This window comes from Taudactylus pleione, unplaced genomic scaffold (genome assembly GCF_031769625.1).
Source record: "Taudactylus pleione unplaced genomic scaffold, aTauple2 ptg000556l, whole genome shotgun sequence".
Classification (NCBI taxonomy): Eukaryota; Metazoa; Chordata; class Amphibia; order Anura; family Myobatrachidae; genus Taudactylus; species Taudactylus pleione.
Window position 1 is genome coordinate 19,215,982 of NW_028284958.1, and position 15,977 is coordinate 19,231,958.

The 15,977-nt window shown below is 45.5% G+C and overlaps 1 protein-coding gene across 1 annotated transcript in view; it reads right to left on the reverse strand.

Moving 5' to 3' along the window:
- The window catches only part of CHSY1 (chondroitin sulfate synthase 1), a 53,964-nt gene extending 51,071 nt beyond the window's left edge, over positions 1 to 2,893 (reverse strand). The window contains exon 1 of the mRNA XM_088452868.1: positions 2,251 to 2,893. Coding sequence (XP_088308994.1) covers positions 2,251 to 2,579 — 329 coding nt within the window. The 5' untranslated portion in view covers positions 2,580 to 2,893. The remainder of the gene's footprint in view (positions 1 to 2,250) is intronic.
- Between the last annotated feature and the right edge of the window lie 13,084 nt (positions 2,894 to 15,977).

A 15,977-nucleotide genomic window follows, 5' to 3' on the forward strand; every position in this document is an offset into this window, starting at 1 on the left:
CTCATTAACACAGAATACTTCTCTATTGAATACTAAATCCATCAACAGAAATTGGCAGAAGTATTGTCCCTTCTATCTCAAACCTCTAAGGTATCAGTTTATCAGCAACCAAATGCAATCTACTTGATAAGAGCTTCAATACTTGCTTAAATCCTTGAACTCAACCAATTACAATTGTGGTCATGTGTAAGTAGTTGGCAGAATACAGTGTGTCTGAATGTTCAGGTGAATAGTCACCTACGTATGCAGTATGTATATGTAATATACACATCATAAAAGGGATCACTTAAATAGAATGCAACAGCTTCAAAAAGGTCCTGATAAGGGAAGTTGATAAGCTGATGTTTTTGTGGATTAAAAACAGTTTTAAAAAGGACAGATACGTTTGTGGGGAATTCATTTCAAAGCAATGTGCTGCTGGTCATCATTGCGATGCTCAGCTGTGCACGCGGACCGTTTATGGCAATGCTGACATCGCAAGTCTTTCCTTGCACCTCTGTAGGGTGCGATGGATGCAATGTGCCATTCCGGACACTATCCATTGAATTCGAATTCAATCTCCCCAAGTTTGGCCATTGGAGGTCACTTATACCCCTTTCAGATACGGGAGCCGGGATATTGCCGGGTCTATCAACCTGGCAATTTCCCAGGTCTCAGCCTGACACTGGTAAAGAGCAGGGTCGGTTGTTTGCATTCACACTTACCAAAATCCCGGGTCGCTGCGCGTTCACGTGCAAAAACCCAGGTTTTATATGCAAGTGTGAAAGGAGTATTAGGCTTCTACAGTTGTTCATACAAGGGGTCTGCCTAAGTGCCCTAATGCTTGACTAAACTGTAGACCTTGTCCTCTAAGAGCAAATGACTGACATGAGGCACCATCAGTGCCTCCAGCCAATGAGTGCACACAGTCAGATCTGGGCCATTATTCAAATTTCTTGTAAAACAGGTTCAAGTTAGAATTGCAGAACATTTAAAATGCTTTAAGCAGCATTACAACTGTGTCAGGATTTCGGCACGGGCATTCTGCTGTCTACATAGTCACTGTTAACATACTGACTGTAGACCTAATGTCATCCCCCAAAACCCACCAACTTTCAGTTTAGTGTGCTATCAAACAAGAGTGCTATCTGCTGAGCAAGACATTGGAGGCAGTATAGAACTACACATACACCAAGTCAATAAAACAAAGTTTCTAGACCATAATATATTAATGTACCTTCAAAGCAAAACTGGTGCAGGCCTCAAAATATGTGATATGCAGAAAGCAATAAAATCAGCATATGTAAACACAATCTACTTATACTGCTGGACCTCATGAAGAGCTCCTTTGTTGTAATAGCCCAGACTGCTACATGGCATTGGCTCAATTAGCAACACAATTGTATTTGGACAAAGTTTACCATTAAGTGAAAATTGATTAAAAAAAAAAAAAAAAAAAAAAAAAAAGGGGTGTACTCCACCTTTAGAGAATACTACAGCTCAGGCAGATACAGTATGTCACCTTGCCATTGCTTTTAGACCTATACAGCAGTTCTACAGAAGGCAAGCAAAGACCTACATTTGTGTGTTGTCAAGCAATGGTAATGGAAATACAAACGTAACTAAAAAGCATTGCATTATTCTAATACCGTAGGGGCATGCACAGGCATATGAATATCTTAGTTATTTAAATTAAAAACACTGCTATGAAAAAAATTGCTCTAGACTTAATATGAAAACAGATGAATTGTGTCCTTCTAAATCAAAGACAGTATATGTTGTCCCCTGATATGTATAAAGCACCAGAATATAACATGACCACAATTGGAAGGAATGCAAATAAATCAAGCAGTCAATAGTAGATCAATTTGCTATATATAAAACAAACCATCTGTGTGTAGCTATTAGCCAGCAACATAAATACATCACACAAATTAATGTTTCCACGATCACTGAGCAAGTCCCAAACATGTACTAAAAGTTAACAGTATTTATAGGAGCAAGAAGGGAGTTATCCCAGTGTCCTTGTGATCACCTATCCAAAGGTTACTGACACAGCAACCCAGCATTGAGACACCACAGGGGCAGTCTGACCAGATGCAGCAACATGCCCAGGAGTTTAATCACATTAAATATAAAGCAATATTTTGGGAGAAATTATCAGAGTTCCCACAGAACAAACTATGGAGTCAGCGAGGACGTGCTGGGTCCTATGAAGGATGGTGCCCCCGCTGGTGTGCCAGGCTGGTATGGGGGGAGGGGGGCACTCACCTGTAGGCAGCCACAACCCGGCTGTGCAGGTACTTCTGTGCGGTCATCACACCCACAAAGAGGAAGTTGTTAGCCCGGGGCAAGTCATCGTCGCTGCTCGGGTCCAGGGCTCCCAGGAAGGTGGCCTGTAGGTCGGTCCTCAGCCCGGGTTGCACATCGCAGCCGCTCCTATATCCCCCGACTGCTCCCCGGCCCACGCCTCCTCCTCTCCGCCGGCTGTATCGGTGCAGCTCGGCGGCCCGGGGTAGGATGAGCCGGGATGCCAGCAGGAAACCGAGCACCAGCCCTAGGAGCACGCTGAGCCAGGAGCGGCGGCTGCGGCTGGCCATCCCGGGGGAGTACAGCTGCGATGTGCCGGCGGCGGCGGCAGCAGGGTCGCCCTCTCTCTGCAGGGTTGCACCGACCTCCGTCCACCTGAGCTACTGCCGGAGACAGCGCGCACCCAGTCCCGTTAGACGGAGCACATGCCCCGCTCCTCTCTCTGCCACATCCAGCCGGCCCCCTCCTGCTCCTGTCCCCGATGCTCTGCGCTCGGCGTCGGGCCTGGAGGGCGCTCTCTCCATGCAGCCTCCCTGTCCTCCTCCTTCCTTCTCCCTCTCTCCCCGAGCTCCTCACGTCACCCGCGCCCGCCGCGGCTCTTTAAGCGAACACAGAGATGGGAACGAGGGATTGAACCCGCCCGGCAGCCGTCCGCCCACTCTGATTGGTCGCGAGTGAGAGAGGCTCCCCGCCCACGTGACCTGGAAAGAAACCAAAACTTTCGCTGCCGCTGCCGGGAGAGCTCCCAGTTCCCTTCAATTCAATAAGTTCCCTCAGTGAGAGTGCGGCGGCTCCGTGTACACAGTGTACTGACACTCACTATTCTGCTGCTGCTACATACACTCCTACAAAGCACACATAGGGAGTGCTCATTGTCACTGTACACTGCAATGACATACACTTATACACAGCAGCATGAGGGGTCATGTATCACTGTGTCCTATAGTGTACTGTACCCCCCATGCAAAGTTATCATCATAGCCAAACTACAGCAAGCCAGGAGATATTCTGTATTACCAGTTATTTATATAGCACACACAAACATATACCACAGCACTTTACAGAGAATGACATTACATAGTAATTATGTCCCAGGGTATATGACAATCTGAAAACAATCACATTGCTACAAGTTAGCTTACTCAAATGAAGTATAGTAAGTATATTTTATACAGATAATTAATAAGCTTAATGAAAATACTTCTGCTTTGGTAACCAAACATTAGCTTTGAGACAACCCACTCTGGAATCATTCAAACAAGCTCATAAGACCCACTACTTCATTAAAGCCTTCCAGCTCTCATCCTAACTTGCTGCTACGTCTTCCTTCCTCCCCGCCTACGCCATCTGTGTCACTCCTGTTTGTCTGCCCCTACCTTTTAGACTGTAAGCTCTTTCGAGCAGGGCCCTCTACCCTCTTGTGCTTCTCCCTACCGTATTATCATTTATCTTCACATAGCGATCTGCACACGATCAGCCGATGTGTACGATTTCCCTTGAAACTCTCCCCGCCAGCTCTGCACACAATTTGGTGTCCAATCTTCAAACGATCTCTCCTGCATCCAGACTTTCACAGTGCATCGTGTCCTAGATTGTCAGATTTGCCCTACTGCACGGCCGATCTGAAGATGCAATGTGCAACCAGCAGGGACGCGCATCGCATGGTGAGTAGGGACTCACGATTTAGCCATATTTTACACGATCTCTCGTAACTTCCAATGTGTCGGAATCAGCCAGATCGGGTAAAATATTGCTGTGTGTGGGCACCTTTATTCCCCACTAGGGCAACTAACACTTGGCTGCTTATGTAGGGGTAAAGGTCGCTAATATATAGCTGTTTATTTTCCATGTCCTGCATTGGATGTCGCTGGTTACTTATTTGTTTATGTACTTTGTAAGGCGCTGCGGAACACTTGTGGCACCATATAAATAAATTATAATAACCCAACAATCTTGCCCAGGGTCAAAGTGATTTCCCTTTGCCCCGGACCATGCAAGATTGCCGGTACACAGTAGAAGATTTCATGAATGATAGAACAATGTGTTGTTCCGTCCATCAATCTGCACTGCACCGCATGCAATATCTTCAGATCTACATGCAATCAGATGATGTGATGAACGACACAAGGGGACTCCCAATAGTGCGTATACGCTAGATAATTTGTAATTCCAAATAGTCTCAAAACAGCAAATCGTCACACAAACATGTACTAGCCCTAATAAATGCACGGTTTATCAGGTTTATGCAAACCTTGGTACTGTTGAATTGCAAGTCCCAAACTGATAAAGATAGTGTACATAAAGGCACCAAAATCCAATGGAATGAAAATATTTATTGGGAAGCAGAATGGCAATGAATGAATCAATAGCTGTAACGGATGTTAGAAGGGATATATTAAAAAGTACATCTTAAAATCCAGTCAGAGACAACACCATCACTTCCACAGACAGACTAGACAGGATGGGAATCTTTTAAATTGGGTCATATAAAAATACTCTTTATTCCCAGGTATTTTTTTCCATACACTAAAAAGGTGTGTATCCACTAATGGACGGAGAAATGAGAGCACGATTACGACATTGTAATCGTGCTGTCGTTTCACAGTCTGTGATGTGCCTACACTGAACGTTCAGTGTAGGCACATCCATCATCCCCGTACAAGCTGAACCTGACGTGATCATCAGGTTGACTAGCATTTATGGGCGATGATAGATGGCAAAAACAACCAGCGGGAACGCGCATCGCTGGTAGTTTTTGACATTTAAATGCCCCATTTGCGGCCGATTACATGATTACGATGTCCTAATCGTGCAATTGCTCAGTAAGGTCGCCTAGTGGATAGGCATCTTAACACTGTGCTGAATAAACATGATTCAGATTACAACAGTTTTACAACAAACAGTTAGCCTTTATTCATAGGGCTTCACAAGGGGTCCGCACTACAGTACAGTTCAAACATACCAGGATTGGAAATATATACATGGCAGCTAAACTTCACATTTATGCAAATATAGGTCACAGTAACTATATAAGAAAAAAACCAGTGCTGACTTGACCTGTGCCCCCATTGATGGATGCAGCAAACAGGTTCAGAGTCACTGATTGCAAAAAAAGTACCAAGATGGAGGAGGTGAAGGTTTAGGTAGTGAAAGGAAGTGTAAACAAAAGGAAAACAGCCCTGCTCTCATAAGGGATGGGTAATTTGGTGTGCTGGGGACATAGGACTAAATACACACGTAAAGATTTTCTGTCCAACCATCCAACTAGTTGATTGGGAGTAAATTTCTGATTGTCATTTGCTTTCATACCTTACCAGATTGTCATTCCAAACAAATGCCAGAAAATGGACAAAAACTGTTGTTTGAACAAATTGTTTAGATCAAACATTTAACAAACTTGTCTGAACGACCATTTTCATCTGTTTTCTGGCATTTAGGTGTAAATTGCTGATCATCAGTTACTCCCATACGTTACCAGATTTTCATTCCAACCACTCAACTAGTTGGATGGTTGGACAGAAAATCTATACGTGTGTATGCAGCTTATGAATTACTCATTAAACAATTCTGTAAAATGTAAAACATGCACATAACTGCTACCATTTGAAAATGAAAAACTGGGAAACTTATTTAAACTTCAAGGTACTTTGACCATTCAGCTCTCACCCTAACTCACTCTCTCCATGCTCACTGTGAGTGTGAGAGAGACCACCATTACAATAAACCAGAGGCTCCCCAACAGTACAGATTTTAGATAGATCGATGAGGACTGCATTTGGGAACCTCTGCAAAAAAGGATAGTAATACTACTTACTTTAAAAGTCCCAAATGAAATGAAAACAGATGCAGTAACATGTTCACATTTATTATGTGAATTAGGGTGCAGTATTGCTCTAAATTTTAGAAACATACAGTAGGCATAGAATTTAAGATTTTAGGCAATGATCCAGGGAAATACGAGACCCACGGTAGCCCCAAACAAATCCAATACAAGAGAAGCATAATATGACCCAATTCTGTATTTGAGTGAAGATAGAAACCCATAAACACAGGGAGAGACCAATCTATTGCTGTCTATGTAATTGATGTAAAAGGCAAATAGTTTCTCCTGCTTTTGCGATAGGCTTGCACACAGAGCTTTCAGTGGGCTAAAATAATAAAGGACTTAAAGGAATGGGTTTCCTTTTTCTTGCTTAAGATCTTTGTCCCCCTCTTGTGGGAAAACTGTGTAATAACATATCAAAGGCACAATATGAGATATGGTAAGAACTTACCCTTGTTATCTCTATTTCTATGAAGTCCATAGAGTTCCACAGGATACCTTGGGGTATAAGCGATAGCGGCAGATATCGGGCACCTCAGTTAATTTTTCAGCCTCCCAGGATGCACTGGGGTCCCTCTCCTATACCCCGCCCCGAGCCAAGGCAAATCAGTTACATAACAAGCCATAGGCCGGAGGAGGAGAAGAATAAGAAAGAGAGAGAAGAAAGTCTGGAACACACAAGAATCACATTCTCACCAGAAGGAGACGGAAAAACCGGTGACCAGAACAAAGCCCATCTGCAGTACAGGTGCGACAGTCCTGTGGAACCCTATGGACTTCGTAGAAATAGAGATAATGGTAAGTTCTTACCATATCTCATATTTTCTACTTCAGGGTCCATAAGGTATCCACAGATACCTTGGGGATGTCCCAAAACAGTATCCTTTAAGGGTAGGGACGCTCCTGTGCTGAAAGGAGAATCCGCCGCCAGAAGGAAGCATCCTGAGAGACGAAGGCATCAAATGCATAATACCTCACAAAAGGTATGGACAGAAGACCACATGGCTGCCTTGCAGAGCTGAACAGCAGAGGCACCACGACGAGCTGCCCATGAAGGACCCACAGACCGAGTAGAATGAGCTTTAACAAAGGATGTACAGGAAGGCCCTCATGAATGTAAGCCTCAAATCGCCATGTGAATCCACCCTGCCAAAGTCTGCTTAGTGGCAGGCCAACCCTTCTTACGGAAACCATAAAAGGACAAACAAAGAGACCGACTTCCGAAATGAATTGGTACGGTCAACATAAATCCTTAGAGCACGTACCACATCCAAGGAGGCCTCACCAGCTGAGAGATCTGGGGAATTAAAGACCAGCACTATGATTTCCTCATTAATGTGGAAACTAGATACCACCTTAGGTAGAAAACCAGGGAGAGTGCGAAGCATCACCCATCTCTATGAAAAATCAGAAAGGGAGGGTGACATGACAGAGCCCTCAAATCTGACACCCTTCTGGTCTTAGCTGTAAGCCATTTTAAATCCACTGAGCCCAGTGGTTCAAATGGCAGTCCTTGGAGAGCCCTCAGGGCCACAGCCAAATCCCAAGGAGCCACTGGTGGAACAAAGGGAGGCTGAATACGAAGTACACCTTGCGGACATCAGAAAGAGTAGCAATCCTACGCTGAAACCACACTGACAGGGCAGAAACTTGCACCTTCAAGGAAGCAAGGCGAAGACAGTGATCTAAACTCGCCTGTAGGAAAGCCAAAACCCTGGATATCCCAAACACCTGAGGATCATAGCCTCTAGGGCGACACCATTCAAAGAAAGTAAGCCACACTCTGTGGTAAATTTTTGCAGAAGCAGGCTTCAGAGCATGGCGTTAACTAAAGAGCTAAAAAAAACCTGGATCTTAAAAGGGCTGTCTCAACAGCCACGCTGTCAAAAACAGACAACCCAGGTCCTGGTAATGGCAAGAACCTTGAGACAATAGGTCCGGATGTTGAGGCAACAGCATCGGATTGTCTATGGAGAGACTCCGAAGATCTGAGTGACGCCTGGGCCACGCTGGAGCTATCAACAGGAGCGTGCCTCCTTCTTGCTTGAACTTCCGAAGTACTCGAGGAAGAAGGGAGAATGGAGGGAAGAGGTACTCAAACTGGAAGGTCCACCGGACCGACAGAGCGTCTACCAGAAGAGCCTCCTAGTCTCTTGTTGTTGATCCGTACACAGTCAGGAGACCATGAGGTTTATCTCTGGAAGGCCCCCTTGTTCACTAGGAATTAAAACACCTCCTGGTGAAGGGACCATTCCCCTGGATGCACGACCTGACGGCTGAGGAAGTCTGCTTCCAAGTTGAGGACTCCTGTTATGAACACTGCCGAGACAACTGGGAGATTGCCTTCCGCCCAAGCCAGAATGCGGGACACCGGTGTCAGGGCCGCCTGACTTCTGGTTCCTCCTTGGCGGTTTATGTAAGCCACTGTGGTGGCGTAGTCTGACTGAACTTGCACAGGATTTCCATGAAGAACTAGTCTAGCTTGCTGAAGAGCTCTGAATACCGCTCGAAGTACCAATATGGTGATTGGAAGAGCAGATTCTGCTGTCGGCCACCTTCCCTAAAGAAGTGTGGACCTGTCACAGCCCCCCAACCTCAGAGACTGGCATCCGTCGTCAGGAGAACCAGGCCACCATCCAAAAGGGGGGTCCCTTGTTGAGGTGGGACGTCTGTAGCCACCAGGCCAGAGACAGCTGTACCCCTGGAGAAAGCACCATTGTCAGCGTCTGGGCATACCATGGACCAACTTCGACACCATGGATCCCAGTAACCTCATTGCCGAGTGAAGGGACACTCGGCGATTCTGAAGACAAATACAAATCTTTGCCTGTAACGCAGAGATCTTTTCCTCTGTCACAAAGATCCTTCATTGTCTGAGGAACCACTTCCAGTTTATCAACCAGCTGTGATTCTGCAACACAGATATTGTCCGTTGCAGATGGCCCTGAAGTACCCCCAAAGACCCTGCTAATAGCAGAAGGTTGTCCAGATAGGGTAACAGGCAGACTCCCTGCATCCACAGGTGGGCTGCCATAACTGCCATGATCTTGGTAAACACCCATGGTGCCGTGGAAAGGCCAAAGGGCAGTACCTGAAACTGGAAATGTTTATTGACCACTGCAAACCTGAGGAACCGCTGATGAGCTAAAGCAACTGCGACATGCAGGTAGGCATTCGGAGTGTCCAAGGACACCATAAAATCCTTTGCACCATGTGTACTGTACAGTATGCCACGTATCACAGCTGTGATATTTTGTGATTCTATATATAACACATACATACCGATCAGTCAGAATATTAAAACCTGCTGCCTAACATTGTGTAGGTCCCTCTCGTGCACCAAAACAGCTCTGACCCATCAAGGAACTGAAGGCCTGATACAGAGACGCTCGCTGTTTGTGAGCACTCGCTCTGAATCAGGGTGGGGATTTTAATTTTTTTTTCTGCCTCCAGGCCGCTCGCTAAGCTGTGGGTGACCACCCATAGGTTTTGCGAGCGGCCTGGCGATGGTTGCGATTATAGCGACCATTGGGCTTGCAAGGAGACCCTGCGATGGGGCTTGAGAGAGCTGAGACCCTAGTGGACTTCCTGCTCTAGAGCAGGAAGTCCACTACTGACATCACGAGTGATGTCAGTAGGGCCGCCCACAAACACCAGGCATTCCTAAGGGAACACCTGCATTTGTGCAGCCACCCCCACTCCCCGCCTACAAATCGGGGGCAAGCTGACAATCGACAGCCGCCCCATCTTGTAGCGAGACCAGTTCTACTGCGACGGCAGCTTCGTCGCAGTACGGGTCTCGTGCATGCGCACACCGGAGGCGGCGCATGCGCAGTCAGGGTACCATTGACCCGCTTGCGAGCACTGTGTGCTCGTGAGCGGGTCTGAATCAGGCCCTAACGTCATAAGACCTCTGACAGTGTCCGGAGGTATAAGTCACAAAGACGTTAGCAGCAGATTCTGTAAGTAGCGAGGTGGGGTCTCCATGGCTCAGACTTGTTTTTCCAGCACATTCCACCGATGCTAAATCAGATTGAGTCAAGTCAACACCTTGAACTCTGTTCAGGAGTGGTTTGAGGAACATGACAATTTCTGCAGTATGGCAGGGCATGCCATCAAATAATACTGTTGCTATGAAGGAATATACTTGGTCTGCAACAATGTTTAGGCAGGTGGTACAAGTAAAGCCGCGTATCCATTAGGCGATTTTAATATGCGATATCGGAATTGTTCAATCGCTCATTAATTGCGCACTATGTCAGAAACGACTAGCGATGCGCTCTCCCGTTGGTCGTTTCCTACATCAATCATCGCCTGAACATGCCGGTCAATCTGCTCATACGTACAGATTGACCATGTTGCCTACACTGAACCTAAGCTCAGTGTAGGCACTACAGGGGATCAGGAATGACTGTACGATTACGATGTCGTAATCGTACTGTCTTTCCATAGTCGGGTAGTGGATGCGCACCTTAACATTTGTATGAATGCCAGAAACCAAGGTTTCGCAGAACATTGCCTCTGACAGCTTGCCTTCTTTCATAGTGCATCCTGGTGCCATCCCTTCCCCAGGTAAATGATGCACGCACACCCAGTCCACATAATGTAAAAGAAAATGTGATTTATAAGACAAGGCCATCTTTTGTTACTGCATGGTCCAGTTCTGATGCTCACATACCCATTGTAGACGGTGGACAGGAGTCAGCATGGGCACTCTGACCACTCTGCAGTTACAAAGCCCCATATGCAGCAAGCTGCAATGCACTGTGTTCTGACGTCGATCACAGCCAGCATAAACTATTTAAGCATTTTGTGCGATAGGACCAGATCGGCTAGCTTTAGATCCCATGCACATAAATGAGCCTTGGGCACCCATTGCCAGTTCCCCAGTTGTCCTGTCTTAGACCACTTTTGGTATGTACTAATCACTGCATACCTGGAACACCCCCACAGGACCTGACATTTTGGAGATGCTCTGACCCAGTCATCACAATCTGGCCCTTGTCAAAGTTGCTCAGAACCTTCTGTTTGGCCATTTTTCCTGCTTCCAACACATCAACCTAAAGAACAGAGGGCCTGATTCAGACCCAGTCACAATCGTTGTGCGCTCGCAACCGGCTCGATTGTGGGCCAGTGCACATGCGAGACACCCGCATAGGGACGGGCACTCCATCGCTCCGGGTCTCGCAACAAAGGGGGTGAGCTGTCGATGTTGAGTGACAGCTCGCCCCCTCTGGTGGGCGGGCCGGGGGAGTAGCGGCCCAAACGGAGGCGTTCCCATGTGAACGCCTCCGTTTGGGGTCAGCCCCACTGACATCACGAGTGATGTCAGTGGAGAGATTTCGGCTCTGTTAGAGCCGAAATCTATCTGAGGTTTGCGGCCACGAGACCCTACCACAAGGGTCTTGTCGCAAGCCCGATGGTCGCGATGGTCTTGACCATCGCGACCATTTTCCTGGCTGCTTGCTATAGCTGTGGGTGGTCACCCACAGCTATGCGAGCGGCCAGGAGGCCGTTCTTAAAAAAAAAAAAAAAAAAAGACCGGCCCTGATTCAGAGCAAGAGTGTTCACTTTCTGACTAATATATCCCACCCCTTGACAGGTGCTATTGTAACGAGATAATCAATGTTATTCACTTCACCTGTCAGTGGTTTTAATGTTATGGCTGATCAGTGTGTGTGTATACATCATCCATCCGGCATTGACCCGATACGGAGACATATATGGACCCAAAACAATGGCGATATCTGTTAATGGCTCATTTAAAATAGATAGAGGGATTATCAGGCATGCTGGAAATGAGAACGGTAGAGAACTGCGATCAGCCTGACTGGTTGGTCGTCTTCTGACCACAATGTTTTCTGGAACTGGTGCAGTCACTCAGTGAGAGAAACAAACAGCTGAATTTCATCCAATATGGCAATCCCCACACAAGGCCAAATTGCAAAGGGATCACAATAAAGGTGAAGAATTAAGGAATTTAGTTTCAAACCTGAAAAATCTTTATGGTAGTTTTCTTGTAGGATTTAAAGCAGCAATTTTTTGGATTACTTTAGAAGGAAATCACTGCTTTATATCCCATGTAATAACGGCCATTTAATAAATAATCCCCAAGGACTCTCACTTTCGTGTGATAATCAGGTATACCTGGAGGTGATGACACACAATGTACAAGGTCTGCCAAAAGAAATGTCAGAAACAGCTATGATCCAGTGTCAGTGGGATTTCATATTTACTTTCTTATGAGCACACATCCTGCCTTTTATTACTTAAAACAGTGGTTCCTTAACTTTTTGAATCACGGCACCCAAGAATATCAGCATGTTTTCCATGGCACCCCCTAGGCCAAAAGTTTCTTATACCTCTTTTCCACCAAAAACCCAGGTCCAACCTGGGTTTGCAGACATGGATCCAAACCAGGTCAGACATCGTTTACACAGCACCATCGATCTGGGTTATTCTCAGGTCAGCCCCGTTCACACTGAACCTGGATCTGCCCTGCTAAACTTGGGAGGTCATAAAAAGTGGTAGGTGACTGCTCGACAACCACCAATCAGCTCATTTTAGACATGATCCATGTCAGATTACACTGCACCATTACCCAGGTCCATCCTGAATCAGACCCTGGTAGCTACCTGGGTTGGATTGCCGTGTCACTTGACCCAGGTTATTTTTCAGGGACCCTTTTACACTGAGCTGCAACCTGGGTAGACCCAGCAAAAACCCAGGTTTTTGCTCTGGTGTAAAAGGGGTAAAACTCAGCAAAAATTATTTAATTAAGTAAATTGAGCTTACCTGTCATCCTTAAGGTCAGTTATGTGGTGGTGGACAGAGTTGTGCTTCTCTTTGTCCACATACTTTATGATTAGTAGCCACCAGCTCTGGTTTTGCCCATCACATGGACCAAAAATCATTTTGTTTGGTATTGGACCACCAACCTGTGGCACCCAGTTTGGGTACCACTAACGTAAAGAATGAAACCACTTAATATCTAAGTTTTCAAAAAATAAGCCGAACCATAAAGGCTCCATCCAATGATCACTACAGTTTGCAACTTTTATTGTGCAGGTATTGAGGACCAGGACAGGAAGATACAAACAGTGCTGTGGTCATTTTAAATGATTGGACAGATAAGTTTGCCTTTTAAATGTTCATGACTGCCAAAGTTTATATCCACTGAAGAGCTAGTAGTGTGGGTCCCCCGAACTGTGCGGGTCCCTGGAATGAAATCGGAATGATTTACCGCCGGACAGTCCGGCGGTTGGAATCCCGACAGCGGCTGCCCGACATGGGTGAAAATCCTGATCGTCCCTAAGGTAAGTATTCACTAACCTAATTCCCTCCCCTAACCCTTCTTAGGGGTGCCTAACTCTAACCTTCCCCCAGTGCCTAAACCTAACCCCCCCTTCCAAACCTAAGTCCCCGGGGGGGTGCCTAACCCCAACCCTCCCTCCCCCTAGCCTAACCCTAACCTCCCGGGGGGGTGCATAACCCCAAGTTCCTCCCCCAGGAGCCCTAAACAGGCGGCTGTCCGCGCTCTGCATCACTTCGATCGGGATGCCGGGCGCCGGTAAAATGACAGGCATCTAAATTTAGACGCCTGTCATTTAACCCTCGCCGGGATAAAGCAGTCGGAAAGCCGGCTGTCGGGATTAGGTCCGCCGGCTTCCGACTGCATACCCCTGGATTAGATACCCATGGTTCTGCTAGTTTTGGGGAAAGGTTATATTTGCTAATAATTACATTTTAGGTGGAATTAGGTTTCAGCACATTTTTTTAGAACCTTGAAACACTGAAATATCAAAAAAAAATATTGGAGTAGTGTAACAGTACATAGCAACAATATATACAATAAATAAAATACAGGAAGGCAATACTCTAGACAGGCATGAAATCCACAAATATCCCAATACTTCATAAAGTACACCAGATGCTCAATCCACCAAGTCATCCATATATAAATGTTAAATTGCCCATGCATACTTTAATCTGGACAGTAAATCACTGAGTGTATATGCAGAAAAAAAGCCACCAATCTACACATGACCGGGATCAAAAAGTGTTCAACAAGATATATGGTAGATGGAGCCATGCAAGGCCACAACACAAGCAATAGACAAGAGTCACTTTCATTTGTATTGTTATCTACAAAAACAATTGCAAGCCTTGGATCACTTTTTGTAAACCAGAATACTAAATGGATTAATTATTTTTTAGATGTGTGTGTTACATGGGCTTCCAAAGAACAAAGCACAGTAAATTCCTCTGTGTGTGATGCTAATTAAATACAAATACAGATTAGATGACCTGGCTAAAGCTGGGTACACACCTATACAATCATCGGGCCGTTCATCCAATATCGAGAGAACAGCCGTTGGATTGTATAGGTGTGTACCCTGTCCCATTGCAGGAGCGTTAACCGATAAACGGCTTTTAACGTTCCTGCAATGGTCGGGATCGGGAGGTCGTATCTTATGTACGGTTTAATATTAATCGGGTATACCTCCTGATCCCATAGAAGCCCGTACACACTGTGCTATGTCTGCACAGTGTGTATGTGGCTGACAGGGGGGGGGTCACACTGGGGACAGACTGGACGGCTGATTGGGACAGTTTTACCCGATCAGCCTGCAATCGTAAGAGTGTGTACCCAGCTTAACATACACCTATTATAAGCCCTCTTTGACTGACCTAGGTAATAGGACATTCATGGTCTTGGCTCTACTGTGCCTATAATGAGAAATATGCATCCCCTCTGATAATGGTTTACAAGTTACATATGCTTTTGTGACCAAGAACACTTATTTATTTAATACCTTTAGTGCTTATTTTATTTCTTACATGCGGATATGTCTAGCCTCAATAAGCCATGCAGCGAGACATGCCTGGCATGAGTGAGCTGCCAGCCATGTCCTGTGCAACTCTGCTACCGTTTGGTGTCTTTTTTTTTGCTGAAATTGCCTCTAAATTGCAATGCGATGCGACTACGATGCACGTGCTGATTAGTTTTGTATGTGACAGTTGTATATCTGTGTGCGACTGAGACTGTAAACGGAACTTAGCGTAAAAAAAAAAAAAGCAGTGGCCGCTGCATCGTAGCGCTCTGTATGCTGATTCAGAGACTGAGTCGCACACAGATATACAAGTGTTGCATATCAAATAAACCTGGTGTGTCCTAGTCACATTGCATTGACAGACGTATTTTCACACACAAAAAAAAAAAAAAAAACGCCCGGCGCTAGCAGTCTCGCGGAACCTGGGGTGCAGAGAGAGCTGTTTGGCACAAACAGTAAAAATGTAGAAGTAAAAATGTACAGTGACCACTATCACTATGAATCAGCTGAATAAACTAGAGCAGCATCATAGGTTCTGGCCTGACCATAATACCAGAAGGCTGGAGAACATAACAAAACTGGTTTACATCAAGGGTGTCGTTATGGAGACGTTTTGTGCTAATTTGACTAGCCACATAATTAGAACAAGCCTTTCCGTTAGGACGTTTTCAAAAAGTTAAACATAAACAGTTAATTTTCTCAGAGCATCTGCTTCTCCAAAAAGTTATACTATTAGAATATCCTACTTTACAGCCAAGATTTTTACCCTATATTTACTGCAATAATGATTTGGGCACATTACAATTAAGCAAAACAAACATAATTGTCAAACTGTAGAGCTCCAACTCGGACAAAGCCATGTTATCAGTTTTTCAAAACCTTTCCAAATGGAATTAACCTGCAATTATTTAAGTAATGTAGAAAACAAAAAAACAAGTCTGTTTTCACAATTCATGTATGCACAAGAAATCGACAATTAAAGATCCTGAGCAGTCTTCAGGCTTAGTTCCTCTAAAAGAACAGTAGTACTA